Below are 19643 nucleotides of genomic sequence, written 5' to 3'. Positions count from 1 at the left end.
GAATTTGCTGTTATGACTCAGGGAACTCAAGCCAGGGCTCTGTAACAACTTAGAGGGGTAGGATGGGGAGGGAGATGAGAGGGAGGTTCAAGAGGGAAGAGACATATGTATTTCTATGCCTGATTCATGTTGATGTTTGGCAGAAACCAATAAAATTCTGCAAAGCAATTATCCTTCAATTAAGAAATAAATTTTTAAAAAATGTTGTGGCGCAGGTTTAGTTGTTCTGAGGCATGTGAGATTTTCCCAGATCAGGGATTAAACCCAGGTATCCTGCATTGGCAGGCAGATTCTTTACCATTGAGCCATCAGAGAAGCCCCCAGGATTTATGCTTTTAAATAACAGACATTTCAATTGATAAACAGGAGGAGATTTAATGTCTCAAAGAATAACATTTGGATCATTTATCAAAGACTACTGAGTGGACTCTATCACACCAAGAGTTTTCCACTTATTTAATAATCACTTTTCCTTATTTCATTCCATTTTATTAGCAATTAACATATGCTAAAGTACTCTGGATTCTATGTACTCTTTTCCTTGCTACACTATATGTGATTAATAATTGTGTACTTGATTCCCTTTAAATGTAGTTTCACAAAACACTGGTGATAAATGTAACATCACTGAATTGGGACTGCTTTAAAAATTGTATTTGGACTTTCTGGTAAGGCTCCCAGAAGCCCTTTCTTGAACTAATGAAGATAGCTTTTGATAGATAATAATGATAATAATGTTTAGAAGTATAATCAACAATGGTGATGATGATGGCTAACAGTTTAAAAGTGCCTTTAGGGCCAGGCACTGTTTTAAATGTTATATTAATTAGTTAATCTGCACACCTCTGAGATAGTCATTCTTATTCCCATTTTACAGATGAGACAACAAATGCACAGAATGGTCATAAAATTTATCTGAAGCTCCAATGCTAGTAAGTGGTACAGTCAGGATCTAAATCCAGCCATTTGACTCTACAAAGATTATTCTAATAGCCAAGATGCTATAATTACTTACTAATAAATGAATTTAAATTTCAAGCAGGTTTAGGCCAGTATCATGCTGCTTCTTGATAAATATATTTTACACTTGGCACATCTCAGGGATCTTTTGGTCCTAAACCAGAAGTTAAGAATTGAGGAAAACCTTGACGCAGAGAGGTTTAAAATTACTTGTTTAAGGTGTCACAAACTAAAATTTTTTTTCTGAGTTATTCCAGATCAAGTTGGAGTCTGGAGGCTAAGCGGTGAATGAGATCCTATTATTCTTTTAATTGAACCATTTCTATGTAATATTTTTCTGTTTATATTTTTATTTCCCTCTACCTCTTATGGTTTGTTCTATTGTTCTTTTTCTATCTTTCTGAGTTGAATGTTCAGCTTGTTAGTTTTTAGTCATCCTTTTAAAATATATGCATTAATAAATGTAAATCCACTATGAATGCTTTCATTATCACGCCATGTTTAGGTATAAATTTTTTCCTCTAAGTGCTGACATATTTTTATTATCACTCCAGTCTAAATATTTTATACTTTATAACAAAAAAGATACTCAAATAGCCAATCAGTCTTGAGAAAGAACAAAGCTAGAGTTCCACACTCTGATTTCAATGTAAGACCTGAAACGATAAAACTTCTAGAAGAAAGCCTAGGCAGTAAGCTCCTTGACATCAGTCTTAGTAAATTTTTTTTTTTTGGATATTATCTTCTCAGGCAAGGGAAACAAAAGCAAAAATAAATAAATGGAAATATATCAAACTAAAAAAGTTCTGCATAGTAAAGGAAACTACTGTCTACTGAATAGAAAAAGATAGTTCAAAATGATATGTCTAGTAAGGAGTTAATATCCCAAATATACAAAGAACCTAAACAAGTCAACATCAAAAAACCAAACAACCTGATTATAAAATAGGCAGAGGGTCTCAACAGACATTTCTCCAAAGAAGATATACAGATAGCCAGCAGGCACATAAAAAGATGCTCAAATGACTAATAATCAGGGAAATACAAATCAAAACCTCATAAGTGGTCAGAATGGCTACTATCAAAAAGACAAGAATCAACAAGTGTTGACAAGGATATGCAGAAAAGTGAATCTTTATGCACCACTAGTGGGAACATAAACTGGTGCAGCCACTATGGAATACTACTGGAGGCACATAGGAGTGGGAAGGAGGAACGAGATGAAGGTGGTCAAAAGCTACAAACCTTACGTGTGAGACAAATAAGTACCAGGTATGTAACATACAACATGATGAATATAGTTAATATTGTGATATGTTATATATGAAAGCTGTTAAGAGAGGAAGCTAACAACTCCCATCACAGGGAAAAGTTTTTCCGTTTTATTTATTATCTATGTGAAATGAGCAAGCTCCAGGAGATGGTGAAGGACAGGGAAGCCTGTATGCTGCAGTCCATGGGGTCACAAACAGTAGGACACAACTGAGAGACTAAAGAACAACAGCAAAAGTGAAATGGGTGATGGATGTTCACTAAACTTACTGTGATAATCATTTCATGATGTATGTAAGTCAAATCATTATGTTGAACATCTTAAACAATATGTCAACTATAGCTCAATAAAACTGGAAGAAAAAGTATTGTTTGAATGACAATAAAAACAAACACATAAACTATCGCTATCATTCCTAATTTTTAAATCTATTTTATCAGTTTCTGAAAAAATAGCCTACTATGACTAAGGATTTGTGAGTTTCTCCTTGTAATCCTGTCCTATTTTGTCACGTTTTGCTTGAGTTTTTATTTTTGATGCACATAGGTTCAGGATTCCTGTTCTGGTAGTGAATCTTTCATTCTCTCATTATGTAAAAAGTTCTATTATTTGCAATAAAGCCCTTTTGTTATAATAAGTATTTTGCTCTATATTAATATTAATATTCTTATACCAACTCTTAGTTTTTTTAAGAAGCTAGTATTTACTGTTCCTTGTACCCCTTTATAATAAATCATATGTCTTTGATAATAATATTCATAAAAATAGCTAAAATATGTATTTCCTTATTGCAAAATTCAGACTTAAATTGAAGACAGTAAGAAAAACCACTAGACCATTCAGGTATGACCTAAATCAAATCCCTTACGATTATACAGTGTAAGTGACAAACAGTTTCAAGGGATTAGATCTGATAGACAGAGTGCCTGAAGAACTATGGACAGAGGTTCATGACACTGTATAGGAGGCAGGGATCAAGACCATCCCCAAGAAAAAGAAATGTAAAAAGGTGAAAGTGTTGTCTGATGAGGTCTTACAAATAGCTGAGAAAAGAAGAGAAGTTAAAGGCAAAGGAGAAAAGGACAGATATACCCATTTGAATGCTGATTTCAAGAATAGCAAGGAGAGATAAGAAAGCCTTCCTCAGTGATCAATGCAAAGAAATAGAGGAAAACAATAGAATGCGAATGACTACAGATCTCTTCAGGAAAATTAGATACACCAAGGGAACATTTCATGCAAAAATGGGCACAATAAAGAACGGAAATGGTATGGACCTAACAGAAGCAGAAGATATTAAGAGGTGGACAGAATACACAGAACTATACAAAAAAGATCTTCATGACCCAGATAACCACAATGGTGTGATCATTCACCGGGAGCCAGACATCCTGGGATATGAAGTCAAGTGGGCCTTAGGAAGCATCACTACTAACAAAGCTAGTCGAGGTGATGGAATTCCAGTTGAGCTATTTCAAATCCTAAAAGATGATGCTGTAAAAGTGTTGCACGCAATATGCCAGCAAATTTGGAAAACTCAGCAGTGGCCACAGGACTGGAAAAGATCAGTTTTCATTCCAATCCCAAAAAAGGAAATGCCAAAGAATATTCAAACTACTGCACAATTGCACTCATCTCACATGCTAGCAAAGTGATGTTCAAAATTCTACAAGCCAGGCTTCAACAGTATGTGAACTGAGAGCTTCCAGATGTTCAAGCTGAATTTAAAAAAGGCAGAGGAACCAGAGACCAAATTGCCAACATCTGTTGGATCATTGAAAAAGCAAGAGAGTTCCAGAAAAACATCTACTTCGGCTTTATTGACTATACCAAAGCCTTTGACAGTGTAGATCACAATAAACTGTAGACAATTCTTCAAGAGATGGGAATACCAGACCACCTTTCCTGCCTCCTGAGAAATCTGTATGCAGGTCAAGATGCAAGTTAGAAATGGACATGGAACAGCAGACTGGTTCCAAATCAGGAAAGAAGCATGTCAAGGCTGTATATGGTCACCCTGCTTATTTAACTTATATGCAGAGTACATCATGAGAAATGCCAGGCTGGATAAAGCACAAGCTGGAATCAAGATTGTCGGGAGAAATATCAATAACGTCGGATATGCAGATGACACCACCCTTATGGCAGAAAGCAAAGAGGAACTAAAAAGCCTCTTGATGAAAGAGGAGAGTGAAAAAGTTGTCTTAAAATTCAACATTCGGAAAACTAAGATCATGGCATCCAGTCCAATCACTTCATGGCAAATAGATGGGGAAACAATGGAAACAGTGAGAGACTTTATTTTCTTGGGCTCCAAAATCTCTGCAGATGGTGACTACAGCCATGAAATTAAAAGACGCTTGCTCCTTGGAAGGAGAGCTATGATCAACCTAGACAGCATATTAAAAAGCAGAGACATTTCTTTGCCAACAAAGGTCCATCTAGTCAAAGCTATGGTTTTTCCAGTAGTCATGTATGGATGTGAGAGTTGGACTATAAAGAAAGCTGAGCACCGAAGAATTGATGCTTTTGACCTGTGGTGTTGGAGAAGACTCGAGAGTCCCTTGGACTGCAAGGAGATCCAACCAGTCCATCCTAAAGGAGATCAGTCCTGAATATTGATTGAAGGACTGATGGTGAGGCTGAAACTCCAATACTTTGGCCACCTGATACAAAGAACTGACTCACTGGAAAAGACCCTGATGCTGGGAAAGAATGAAGTGGGTTGGAGAAGGGGACGACAGAGGATGAGATGGTTGGATGGCATCACCAACTCAATGGACATGAGTTTGAGTAAGCTCTGGGATTTGGTGATGGACAGGGAAGCCTGGCATGCTGCAATCCATGGGTCACAAAGAGTAGGGCACAACTGAGTGACTGAACTGAACTGAAAGTATGTATTAAACACTTACTATATGCCAGTCCTTGTTCTAAGTACTTTTGGTATGTTAATTCTTTTAATTCTCACAACAATCCTGAGGTAGATGTTATTTCCCCATTTTAAAGGCAAGTAAACAAAAACACAATTAAAAGTTCAACTGACAGATATTCCATCTGCTCCCTGAAGATTACAAGGACTTTAAAATTTTAATTCCTGTTTCCGCATATACCTTCCAAGCTGTTATGGTCTATTAGTATTTGTTTTTAACCCACTCTTTTGCTTTATAGTCAGCAGGAATGGTAACCACATTTTTATAACTAAGTTTATAGATTTACCAACATGCTTGTTAATTTATTATTTTACCATTGCTCTTTGCATCCATTCCTTTATTTGAGGCTCAGTTATGAGCATGTACTCACAGAAGAATATTCTTTAATAATCTTTCAAGGAGTATCTGGGAATGGTTAATTCTCTCAGACTGAATGAAAATACCTTCACTTCATTCTTATTTCCTGAATGAAAAATTCAGATGTGATTTTCAATTGGTATTATTCCATTTCCTGCTGCAGTCTATAGATACTGGTGAGAAGTGTAATGTCACTAAAATTTTCTCTTTGTTTTTGATGTTCTGCAGTTTTATCATGATATGATTAGGTGTGAATTTGTTTTAATTCATCCTGCTCAGACAAAGCATGTTATTCTAATCTGGAAATTCCCATCTTTCCTCAACTACGAAAACCTGATAGTCCATGTATCTTAGACTACTGCCTCTGCTCCTTTTTCTCTTCTTTATTGTAGAACTCCTATTTGACATATGTTGGAATTTATTCTATCCATTACTTTTCTTTACTGTTTTATCATACACTCCATCTCTTTATCTGTCTATGCTGTTAACACTGCTACAATCTAGGGTGATTTCTACACATCTATTGTCTATTTTACAAGTCCTCTCTTTGACTATGCAAATTTAGTGTTTATCCTTCCACCCCAACTATTAAAAAATAGGAGTCTTCTTAGGAGTAAAGGAACAGAAAATTTTACCATCTTTTCTCTCCTCTAAAAAGGATACTACTTTGGAAAAATTTGCCAAGTGGTAGGGATGGGGATGACCCCTACTAAGGGGTAGGGCAGTATAACGATACACACACAACCATACATAAATGTAATCAATATACATAAGGACAAATAAATAAGAGAGAGGGAAAGTGTGGGTGTAGGTGTATCTTCACTGTATAAACTGGAAGCAAGTCACTCCATTTGAGGGCTATGTAGAATTTAAGTAGAGGGAAGACTTATATCTAGATTTTTTTCCTTTTATAACTGTAAATAGATTTAAATTTAATATTGCCCCCTGTTCACATAGTATGTAATTCAACTGAACATAGAAAACACATACAAATACCTGGAGGAAGAATATTCCAGGTTGAAAGAAGTGCAAGTGCAGTTCCTGTGGAGGCAACGGGCTCAGCATGATGGACAAACAGCCAGAAGCTAAGAGTGGCTGAAGTACTGTAAACATGGGAGAGGCAGGAGAATAAATGAGGCAGATGAGACGACCAGGTATTAAATGACATACAGCCCTAAACGTCATGACAAAGTTTTGAACTATATCCTAAGAGTGATGGGAAGAGCACCTACAATGTCTTTGAAAATGTGCTTTAAGTAGAAGTGCTTATTTAAATTGTACCTTGTGTTTTGTACAGTACTTGAGAAGTGACGCTGTTAACTGAAGTTATGATTTCATTTAGAACTTAAGTTGTAAGACTCAAGCTTTTCTATTTCTAAAATACATATAAGATGACATATTAGGAAAATCAATATAATGATTACAAATGACATAATCTGCTATAAGATCCTAGGCAGAATTCTATTTTGAGACCTGTGTGAGAACTATATATCAAAGAATACATAAAACACATATGTACAGTTTAATGAATAATTATAGAGTGAACTAGTATAGCCATCATATAGAAATAGAATATTACCAGCACCCTAGGAACTCTTGCTATACGACTTTTCAAAAAAGAGCTTAGCAAGTACTATAACCGGTGATAATTATCCACTTAAATGTCAACTGAGATCATGTGACCAATCTTTTCATGGGCAAAAGAAATGTTCCCTTAAGTCCATATTTAATTTCAATATGGAAATTAAGTACGTATCCACTTAAAATTTATTCACATTTCAGTATAGAGATGTTCCATATCTAAGGCACTAATTTTTAATTTTAAACAAATGGTGTATCAAATGAATTAAAGAAAAAACAACAACCCAGAACTATAGAGCTTGAAGAAAACATATACATCTTGATGTATTTTTGTGAAAGCAAACTTAACAGTGATAGCTTTAAGATTAAGAAGCACTTGATTAAAGTCATTCAAAAGTTAAGATCTCATTATAGGTTTCATTACAACAGATTAGGTAAAACGAGGAGACTTCTTTGTTGTTCTGTAGCTTCTAGTATATACTTAGCACTAAAATGTTTTACAATAAATATGAATAAGGATAATCACAGTATATCTAAAATATATTATTTTAAATTTAAGCCTACTTAATATTTCATATTATAGAAACTTGACATGTCACTGATTCATGACCTTTTTACAATATTAAAAATTAAGCCTATGAAATCTAAAAAATAAAAATTAAGCCTATGAAATATAGATTCCTGCATCTTTTAAATGAATATTTTAGCAATAAACTACCAGAGGATAAGAAATATGTGTGGTCAAAATTAAACTAACAATAATTTAAAATAAAGAATTTCATATTAAAATTAGGTTATTCTCTAACAGTAATTATACAAACCTTTTGCAAGTGCACTTAAAATCGTAACAACCCCGAAGAGAATGAAATACAATAAATAAAACAAGCTATAAAGACACAGGAAATGTGGATAAAACTAAATGGACAACATGAATAAAAATAACATTTGGAAGTATTATTCTTAAAGTGTAGTGCATTACCTGAATTATGCGCCCTTTAATTTATGCACATGATGGATAGCTTGTTAACTTGTTAAGGGGCTATACCATTATAACTGATAGTGGCTGAAGGCAGTCAGGCCATAATTTCTATTTAATGGATGGGAAAGTAAGGTAACAAAGTCTGCAGCAGCATTTTAATGTAACTGCCTAGGAAGTTTACATTTATGTTCAAAGTATTACCTATATTCTAGTCTTTTCTATGTTGAATTCTTTAAAAAAGACAAAAATCAGCTGCTGCAGGATTCACATATTATTAAATCAAAATTCTTATTTAACCAACACCTAGGAAAAAAATCTCACAATAAGCAGAAAAGACTGTTCAACTAACCATTTGATGGTCCATTTCTGTTTTCTTGTTCTTTTGAGCTTCTGGGAGAAGCAATTGGGCTCATTTGACAGGTTCCAGTTGTTGGAGAATAAGCTGCAGCACTTTTCTTCCTTGTGATTTTAGGAGAATCAAATGACTAGAAATAGATATTAATTTGGGACAAATACATTATATTTAGTTACAGACCTTTGGAAATACATTTGAAAAACTCACAAAATTCAAACAAATACTCTTTTCTTTGCTCTTTCTTTTTGGATTTAAATATACACAATTACTATCTTCAAAGTGAACACTGTTATTTCAAGGTATGCACATTTTTCAGGTCTCCATACTAATTAGGGCATCTCAATCTGATGTTTATGAAGTTTTAACACTGAAGGGTTGCTACCTTCTGAGATGGTATTTCCAAGCAAGTAGAGACAGCCAACTCTCCCAGTTACATCCTGACATTTGCTGTCAGCTGAACTTGAACGATAATTACAGGGCTAGGCCAGAGAAATGCTCAGCAGTTCTCTCTTAGTAAGACCCACAGGGAAATCCTAGGAAGGGTTAGTGGTATCCTTCAACTTCACAAAGTTGCTCTGACATACGTCCTAATGCTAACCAAAATAATGTTCAGACAGTTGAGTATAGCATATAAGGCCTTTGAAAATTTAACCTATTCTAAATAAATCCTCTCTGCAGCTTCCTGCTCTGTGTTTACATAGATCTTGTATATACCTCTTACTGGAGTTAGTAAATTCTAATAATTCTTTACATTTCTGTATACTCCACTAGAATTTACGTTTCTGAAAATAAATTATTTCATCTTTGTAGTCTAGAACTCAAAAATGTATGATGAATGGATGATTCAAAAGGAACAGTCCAATAAACTTAGCCACATGATTCCCTCAAAATATATTCATTTGTTCATTCATCCATTATTAAATGACACCTATAGTCCCAGTCACTTAGGCTATGCACATTTCAGTTCAGTCACTCAGTTGTATCCAACTCTTCGAAACCCCATGGACTGCAGCATGCCAGGCTTTCCTGTCCATCACCAACTCCTGGAGCTTACTCAAACCCATGTCCATCAAGTCAATGATGCCATCCAACCATCTCATCCTGTGTCATCTCCTTCTCCTCTCGCCTTCAATCTTTCCCAGCATCAGGGTCTTTTCTAAAAAGTCAGTTCTTTGCATTAGGTGGCCAAAGTAGTGGAGTTTCAGCTTCAGCATCCGTCCTTCCAATGAATATTCAAGACTAATTTCCTTTAGGATGGACTGGTTGGATCTTCTTGCAGTCCAAAGGACTCTCAAGAGTATTCTCCAACACCACAGGTCAAAAGCATCAATTCTCTGGCACTCAGCTTTCTTTATGGTCCCAACTCTCAAATCCATACATGACTACTGGAAAAACCATAGCTTTGACTAGACGGATCTTTGTTGGCAAAGTAATGTTTCTGCTTTTTTAAAAGCTGTCTAGGTTGATCATAGCTCTCCTTCCAAGAAGAAAGCATCTTTTTATTTCATGGCTGCAGTCGTCATCTGCAGTGATTTTGGAGCCCCCAAAAATTAAGTCTCTCACTGTTTCCATTGTTTCTCCATCTATTTGCCATGAAGTGATTGGACTGGATGCCATGATCTTAGTTTTCTGAACGCTGAGTTTTAAGCCATCTTTTTCATTTGGGACTCAGCTAATCTTTCACTGTTTGGGACCTCACTCATAATCCACTTTCTCTGAATACTCATCCTCACACTATTGTTTCCTGTTCTGAATTTCTTTTAAACTTGTTTTCTATAATACTTACTTACCACCCAGCATCTGGCTAACTAATGTACACACAGGAATGAAACAAATTGTTCTGGCCTCATAAACAGCAGAGAACAGGTCTAAAGGTAGTATGTGTGCTATAGAAATTTGAAAAGGGAAAATCAAAATGGTCTGCAGTAATCTCACAGGATTCCTGTGAGGAGGAAGGGTGAGGCTTAGATGAGTGAAAACAAAAGGTATGAAAAACCTGAAATGTAGAGATGAAATGGACAGCAAAGGGTGGACTTGGGGGATAAAGGAAAGGTCTGAAGGGTCATGATATGTTATGAACATTGTAGAATTACACTTTAGCTTGGTTGCTGACTTGAAATAGTTATATAATTCTCTACTGTCAACTATTCTTTAAGACACCATGGCAGAAATAGTAGCTATGTTACCTTTTCCAATAGTTTTGGTATTAGTTCCAGAATCTATAGCATCAATTATTTTTTTACAGTTAAGATTTTAAATGATAGATCCTTTTTTGTATTGGGGGAACAAAAGGCATTCCATTCTTTATTTTATGTATCCACAGTAGCCACAAATGTAACCAATATCTTTTAAAAAAAAATCAAACTATAATATCAAGTTATAGCTCTAAAGCAATCTTTTTCATAAGGTGAAAAGGTTTTAAGTCTCTTTATCAGGTGGCTATTATTACCTCTCTACCTTGAGTTTTCACCTGTTTATATGTATTCAGTCATAAACTATGACATTTATCCAATCCAACCCCACTTTTCTAAGAATTTATTGCCCAGAACTATTTCACAGTGTATGTACAAGAAATGAAAGTCACTACGCTAATGTACATTGATGTCAATCTGTTTTCCTATTTTCACCAAAAGTTATTTTTCCAATTGCCAAATATCTAAGCACTGCAACTGTAGATCATATATTTCTCCTTGAAAACAATTTTCTAGCTTTTGCAAAATAGGTCTTCATGTGTGTACACGTGCGTGCACATGTGTGTGAATATATATATATATAAAATTTTTGCCCTCACCTTAAAAATACTAAGGCTTCTACTTTGTCAGCTTTTTTTTTTTGTGATCTGTGTTGATTAAAAGGGAAAATGTCTGTACACAATTGTAATGTGTGTGTGTGCTTAGTCACGTCCAACTCTTTGCGGCCCCCTGGGCTGTAGCCCGCCAGACTTCTGCCCATGGAATTTTCTAGGCAAGAATACTGGAGCAGGTTGCTGTTTCCGACTCCAGATCTTCCCAACCCAGGGATTGAACCCGAGTCTTTTGTATTTCCTGCATTGGCAGGCAGGTTCTTTACCACTAGCGCTATCTGGGAAGCCCACATAATGGTAATATACTTGGAAAAAAGAAAATCTACCTTTCTCTACTATCCCACTAAATACTCTGGATATTTATATGTATCTGTCTACTTACAGACAAAAATGTATCATCTTACTTCTATTTTATAGTTTTATTTCTGTATTTTTATTTATTGGCTGTGCTGGGTCTTTGTTGCCGAAGGGACCTGCCTCTAGTTGTAGCAAGTGGGGGTTACTCTTTGTTGCAGTGTGAGGCCTTTGCAGTGTGAGGCCTTCTCGTTGCAGAAGCTTCTCTTGCTGTGGAGCACCAGCTCTAGGCACACGGGCTTCAGTAGCTGTGGTTCCCAGGCTCTAGAGCACAGGGTCAGCAGTCGTGGTGCACGGGTTTACCAGCTCCACAGGCGGGATCTCCTGAGACCAGGGGTCAAGCCTGTGTCTCCTGCACTGGCAGGTGGATTCTTTACCACTGAGCCCCAAGGGAAACCCCAGAACCATACTTCTGTAAGTTCTATTTCTCTCGAAGTTTAACCAAGGTCCTCTAATTTTTAAACTCTGAAGATGATCCTAGAATCCATTTAAGAATTCCATTTTGCCAAACCCCAAACATTGAAGGACTTGGCCTACTCAGGCCAAACGTCACTGTACTTTTTGTTAAGGAGGTCAAAGCTTGTGTATTAGAAAAACTAAAATTTGAACATTGATTTTTCTGCCCAGAACAAAAGAAATGAATGTTCTCTCCATAATTTCAAATATATGTGACATCCTCTCTCAATTTCTTTCACAAATTGTAGCCTGCTTCGTCACCTTGTTTAAAGCACATTCTACCAAAAAGTTATTGATTTTTACCTATTATAAACAGTCTAAAAAGTACCAACTTAGGGTTCTTTCAGGATGAAATATGGAATATAATGTGTCTGCTACTATTATTATGAAATATTAGCCTATGCTATCATTGAAATGTTTAAAATACAGGTACTGTAGGTATTTGGACAACCAGAAGCAAAAGAAAAACTAGGGTAGCTAATAGAGACAATTCTTTATAACCTTATACTGGCTAACCCAGTTATTGGAATGATGCACCTAAGATACTATGCATCACTAGTACTTATGGAATTACATTAGAAAATTTTAAATACCAGCTGTCTCAGGGATTTTTCACAAATTAGGCCTAAGGTTCCTAGAAGAGTCCTAAATATCAACTGTTTTCAGTTAGAGGCTATTATGAATTAAGATGCTAAGAACATTCTTGTATGTCTTTTTGTGGCTATATGATTTTATTTACTTGGAAAGTCCAGGAGTAAAATTGCCAGGCTATAGGATGGCTGTAGATTTATTTTGTATACTTAAAATAAAGGCTTAATAGTTCTCCAAAGTGTTTCAGTTCAGTTCAGTTGCTCAATTGTGTCCGATTCTTTGTGACACTGTGAACTGCAGCTAGCTAGCCAGGCTTCCCCATCCATCACCAAATCCCAGAGCTGGCTCACATTCATGTCCATCCAGCTGGTGATGCCATCTAACCATCTCATCCTCTGTCATCCCCTTCTCCTCCGCCTTCAATCCTTCCCAGAATCAGGGCCTTTTCAAATAAGTCAGTTCTTCACATCAGGTGGCCAAAGAATTGGAGTTTCAGCTTCACCAACAGTCCTTCAATCAATATTCAGGACTGATCTCCTTTAGGATGGACTGGTTAGACCTCACTGCAGTCCCAGGGACTCTCAAGAGTCTTCTCCAACACCACAGGTCAAAAGCATCAATTCTTCGGTGCTCAGCTTTCTTTATAGTCCAACTCTCACATCCATACATGACTACTGGAAAAACCATAGCTTTGACTAGATGGACCTTTGTTGGCAAAGAAATGTCTCTGCTTTTTAATATGCTGTCTAGGTTGATCATAGCTCTCCTTCCAAGGAGCAAGCATCTTTTAATTTCATGGCTGTAGTCACCATCTGCAGAGATTTTGGAGCCCAAGAAAATAAAGTCTCTCACTGTTTCCATTGTTTCCCCATCTATTTGCCATGAAGTGATTGTACTGGATGCCATGATCTTAGTTTTCCGAATGTTGAATTTTAAGACAACTTTTTCACTCTCCTCTTTCATCAAGAGGCTTTTTAGTTCCTCTTTGCTTTCTGCCATAAGGGTGGTGTCATCTGCATATCCGACGTTATTGATATTTCTCCCGACAATCTTGATTCCAGCTTGTACTTCATCCAGCCCTGCATTTTGCATGATGTACTCTGCATATAAGTTAAATAAGCAAGGTGACAATATACAGCCTTGATGTACTCCTTTCCCAAGGTGTTTGTATCATTTTAAATTGCTACCAATAAATGAGAGCTCTAAATGCTGCACATCCTTACCAACCCTTAGATTGTTTTAGGCGTTCCTGTGTTGGTTTTTAAAGCCATTCTGTTTTGATATTGTTATTTAGCTATTCTTTTCATGCTGTTCATGGGATTCTCATGGCAAGAATACTGAAGTGGTCTGACACTCCAAAAGCTGGCTTAAAACTCAACATTCAAAAAACTAAGATCATGGCATCTGGTCCCATCACTTCATGACAAATAGATGAGGAAACAATGGAAACAGTGAGAGCCTTTATTTTCTTGGGCTCCAAAAATCACTGCAGATGGTGACTGCAGCTATGAAATTAAAAGACATTTGCTCCTTGGAAGAAAAGCTATGATAACCGAGACAGCGTATTAGAAAGCAGAGCCATTACTTTGCCAACAAAGTTCTGTCTAGACAAAGCCATTGGTTTTTCCATGTATGGATGTGAGAGTTGGACCATATACAAAGCTGAGCACCAAAGAATTGATGCTTTTGAACGGTGGTGTTGGAGAAAACTCTTGAGAGTCCCTTGGACGGCAAGGAGATCCAACCAGTCCATCCTAAAGGAAATCAGTCCTGAATATTCATTGGAAGGACTGATGCTGAAGCTGAAACTCCAATACTTTGGCCACCTGATGCGAAGCACTGACTCATCTGAAAAGACCCTGATGTTGGGAAAGACTGAAGGCAGGAGGAGAAGGGGATGATAAAAGGATGAGATGGTTTGATAGCATCACTGACTCGATGGACATGAGTGTGAGTAAGCTCTGGGAGTTGGTGATGGACAGGGAAGCCTGGTGTGCTCCTGTCCATGGCGTCGCAAAGAGTCACGCAACACTGAGTGACTGAACTGAACTTAGCTATTCTAGTGAGTGGGAATGGTATCACTCTGTGGTTTTAATTTGTATTTTCAATGACAAATAACACTGAATATTTTTTCATTTGCTAATTTTCCATTTAACCATCTGTCTGAGATTTGTAAAGCTTGACAGCTAATGATTTGGGGACTGTTATGTGCCTCAGACTAAGTAAATATAATGTACTGATCGTTCCAAATGTGTTTTTGGGTTTTAACTGTTTACAAATTTCTTTTGTGTCAAAAGAAAAAATATGAAGTATCTTTCAGAGGATTGTTCAGCAGCCAACGGGATCTGAAACATCATCTTAAGGCTGCTCTTCTTAAAGTGGGAAATTCTGTTATTAGTGAAAACATGAAAGAACCTGGAGAACATTATGCTAAGTGAAATGCAACAGAGAGAGAAAGACAAACCACTTCACGGTCTCACTTATATGTGAAGAAAATAAAAATGTCTTAATTCACAGAAACAGACAATAGGCAAGCAGTTTTTAGTCACTGGGAGATGGAGGAACAGAGGGTACAAACTTTCATTGTAGGATAAATAAGGTCTGAGGATCTAATGGATAGCATGTTGACTATAACTAGTAACACTAATATATAACTGAAATCTGCTAGAAGGGTAGAACTTAAATGTTCTTACCAAAAAAGAAAAAGTTGAAGTTATAGATGGATTGATTGATGAGAACAATCCTTTTACAATGTGTGTGTGTGTATAAAAAGACACACACACACATATATGCACACACAATGAATATACATGTTCACAATGTATAAATAAAACCATTACATTGTACAATTATATCTCACTAAAGTTGAAGAAATGCAGAAGGAAATGGCAACTCACTCCAGTATTTTTCCCTGGGAAATTTCATGGTCAGAGGAGTCTGGTGGGCTACAGTCCAAGGGGTCACAAAGAGTCAGACACGACTTAGCAACTAAACAATAACAACAAAGGGGAAAAAAGTGAAAGGCTTGGGTCATCCTTTTTTTCTCCCTTTCCTATTTCCTATTTTAAACCAGATCTTTCCTAAAAGCTTGACTCCTACCTTACACAGACATACTCATGTGATTCTTGAGTGTCTCCATAACTTTTGAATGATTTGTGTAAAATAATCTGAAGACGTTAGGAATGTCATTCCCTGTGCCAAACCTTGCGAGTCAAGACTGCTCCTTGATATGATTCATGCCAAAACTTACACTGGCATACGGATGAACCAAATCTATTTAATTTCCTATTAAGAGAGGAGAAGTGGGAGGCTTTCATGTAGAAAGAAGCGATGGGAAACCAAGAGAGGAAAATGAATGTATATTTAAGTCACTCAGGAGCGTTTATGCAGATACAGAAAACTTAAGTCAAAATATATGTTTAATAAGAGATGGACAAATTCACAACTCCATGTTTTACTACTAGACACCAAAGTTTTGTGCCAGTTCTTGAATTTATAGGGAAGGAAGGATAGCCTGATCCTCTTTGTTCTTTCCCTGATTTCTTCTTCTCATTCCTGAACTACAGAAAACTGAGCTCCCTTGACCTTTGGTGACTCTATCAGCAGTGTGTGTTCTTGGTTATACTAAAAACTTCCTTTCCTTTCTGCAATACGTTTACTATATGCTTCTGCTACATGTTGATCCTTTTTCCCTTTCCTCTTCTTGCCAAGCAAACTCAATGAATAAAGACACACTGATACTGAAACAAAAGAAGATAAAAAAAATTATGAACACACACACATCTAACAAGAGAGCCCCAAATACAAGGAGCAAAAACTGACAGAACTGAAGGAAGAAAAAGAAAAATAATAGCTGGAAACTTCAATGCCTCATTTTCAATACTAGACAGACCAACTAGACAAAAAATCAGCAAGGAAACAGAAGATGTGAACAATACTATATACCAATCAGACCTAACACATATCTATCGAGCCCTCCATCCAGCAATAGCAGAATACACATTCTTCTCAAGTGCACATGTAATATTAGCCAGGACAGAAGATACGTTAAGCAGCCAAAAAAAAAAAAAAGAACAAAAAAACCAACATTCAGTAAATGTGAAAAAAATTAGAATCATATAAAGAACACTTTCTAATCACAACAGAATAAAATTACAAATTAAAAACAAAAAGACATTTGGAAAATAAATTTACAGAAATTAAACAACATACTCCTAGATAACCAATCAAAAAGGAAATTAGAAAACACATAGAGGAGAATAAAAATGAACCATAACATATATAAACACTTATGGGATGGAAAGTAGTACTCAGAGAAAATTTAAGCGCTTACATTAAAAAAAGAAAGCTCTCAAATTAATAACCTAAGCTTCCACCTTAAGAAATTAGAAAAAGAATAAACTAAACCCAAAGACACTAGAAGAAGAAAAATATTAATATTAAGGAGAAATCAAATGAAATGGAAAATAAGAAAAAAGATCAATGAATTCAAAAGTTGGTTCTTTCAGGGGGAAAAAAAACCAACAAACCTTTATCTAGATTGACCAAGAAAGAAATAAGATTCAAATTACTAAAATCAGGAATGAGGGGCAGATATTACAACCAACCTTGGAGAAATAAAAGGGATAATAAGGGGATACTATGAACAACTGTATGCCAACCAATTAGCTAATCTAGATGAAGTGGACAAATTCCCCAAAATACACAACCCACCAGGACTGAACCAAGGAGAAATGGAAAACTGGAACTCATTAAAAGCAAGTAAAGAGATTAGATTAACTCAGAAAACTTGTGAAAAAGAAAACTGCAGCGCCAGACAGCTTCACTAGTGAATTCTACCAGCATTTAAAGAAGTGACACCAATTCTTCTCAAATTCTATAAAAAAGCAGGGAACACTTCCTAACTCATCCTATGAGACCAGCATTACTCTGATAGCAAAACCAGACGAACACCTGGAAAGAAAACTACAGCCCAATCTCTGCAGCAGAGAGAACAAAGCTGGAAGACTCATATTTCCTAATTTCACATTTATAGTAATTAAAAACTTCTTATTTTGAAACACAGCATGGTGATGGCACAAGGTCAGATCTGCAGACAAATAGAATAGATTTGAGAGTCCAGAAGTAAATTCATATATTTATAGTCAACTAATCTTCAGTAAGAGTTCTAAGGTCATTCAATGGGGAAATAATAGCTTTTTAACAAACACTGCTAGGACAAACGAACTACATGCCCCCAACATCACACCATGTCAAAAATGAACTCTATTATCTATTAGATTTTTAACATACATGCTAAAACTATAAAACTCTTAGAAAGAAACACAGTGGAAGTCTGCATTACCTTAGATTGCACAAGCCATCAAAGAAAAAATAAGTTGGACTTCATCAAAATTTTAAACTTTTGTGTATCAAAGGATTCTATCAAGAAAGACAATCCACAGAACTGATGAAAGTACGTGCAAATCATGTATTTGATAAGGTAACAGTGTTGAGAATATATAAAGAATTCTTACAACTCAACAGTAAAAAGACAACCCAATTAAAAAATGGGCAAAGATTTGAATAGATAATTCTCCAAAGAAAATCTACAGATGGCCAATAAGCACATGAAAAGATGTTCAACATTACCAGGGAAATGCAAATTAAAACCACAACAGGATAGGACTTCACACCCAGTAGGATGGCTAGAATCAAAAAGTCAGATAACAACAAGTGTTGGGGAGGATGTGGATAAACTGGAACCCTTACATACTGTTAGTGGGGATGTAAAATGCTGTAGAAAAGAGTTTAGCAATTTTGCAAAAAGTTAGAATCACCATATGACTCAACAATTCCACCCCAAGTATATAAGAAAACTGAAAACATACTCATACAAAATGCTGTACAAGAATGTTATATGCAACATTATTTGTAATAGTAAAAAAGTGGAAACAACTCAAAGGTCCTTCAGCTGTATGTGTGTGCTAAGTTGCTTCAGTCATGTCTGACTCTTTGTAACCCCGTGGACCAAAGCCTGCCAGGCTCTTCTGTCTATGAGATTCTCCAGGCAGAAATACTGAAGTGGGTTGCCATGCTCTCCTCCAGGGGATCTTCCTGACCCAGGGATAGAACCTGTGTCTCCTGCATTGGCAGGGGGTTTCTTCACCACTAGCAGCACTCAAGAATGGAAGTCCATTCTTCAGCTGAAGGACAGATAAACAAAAGGTGACATACCCACACAAAAGAATAAGTTTGAGCCATAAAAAGGAATAAAGTACTGTTACATGTGATAAACCTTGGCTAAAACTTGAAAATGTTATGCTAAATGAAAGAAGTCAGTCACGAAAGGCCACATATTGTATGATTCCATTTATATAATATGGCCAGAATAGGCAAATCCACAGAAACAGCAAATTAGTAGTTGCCAGGGAATGAGAGCAGGAGGGAACTGAAACTAACTGCTCATAGGTATGGATTTCTGTTGGGGGTGATGGAAATATTCTGAAATCAGATATAGGTGATGGCTGCACAATGCAATGAGTATATAATAAGTCACTGGTATATACTTTTTAAATTATGAACTTTATATTATATGAATGTCAATAAAAATGTTAAAATTTAAAAAGAACTGAACTGTCAAAAAGTATATGAGATAATTGGGAGAATTTGAGCAAAGATGTCCACTTAAGGATTAAGGAATTAATGTTAATTTTGAGAGATTTTTTTGCAGAGATCATAGCAGAGGTGGGAGTGGGGTATAATACTATACCTTTTTTAAAATCTATCTTTTTGAAATAATTACTGGAGTATTTATGGATGATATGGATGATGTTTGAGATTTGCTTCAAATAATCTACTACAGGGGATACTGAAGTATGCATGGGAGCATATATGAAACAATATTAGCCTTGTGTTGATAAGGCTAATAAGCCTTATTAGCAGTAAGCAGTGCATTCTCTATAATCAAAATTCTCCAAAATCAAAAGGCAAAAAAGCGATCAGTATTTGGTAACTGTAGTGAA

General features: G+C 36.1%; 1 protein-coding gene across 10 annotated transcripts in view; it reads right to left on the bottom strand.

Moving 5' to 3' along the window:
* Positions 1-19643, bottom strand: part of ITGB3BP (integrin subunit beta 3 binding protein) — an 82904-nt gene that overhangs the window by 41228 nt on the left and 22033 nt on the right. For 8 of the 10 annotated variants that reach the window (XR_009689200.1, XR_009689201.1, XM_061121698.1 and 5 more), the window contains one exon: positions 8430-8565. Coding sequence is in view for 8 of the 10 variants with exons in the window: in XM_061121698.1 (XP_060977681.1) it covers positions 8430-8565 (136 nt within the window). In the remaining 2 variants the exon portion in view is untranslated. Of the gene's footprint in view, positions 1-8429; positions 8566-15536; positions 15628-19643 lie in introns of all 10 variants that reach the window. The other 2 variants (XM_061121705.1, XM_061121704.1) reach the window with 1 other exon arrangement.

This window comes from Dama dama, chromosome 20 (genome assembly GCF_033118175.1).
Source record: "Dama dama isolate Ldn47 chromosome 20, ASM3311817v1, whole genome shotgun sequence".
In the NCBI taxonomy this organism is placed as follows: domain Eukaryota; kingdom Metazoa; phylum Chordata; class Mammalia; order Artiodactyla; family Cervidae; genus Dama; species Dama dama.
Note: the sequence above shows the minus strand (reverse complement) of the source record. Positions and strands in the feature narration are given on the sequence as shown.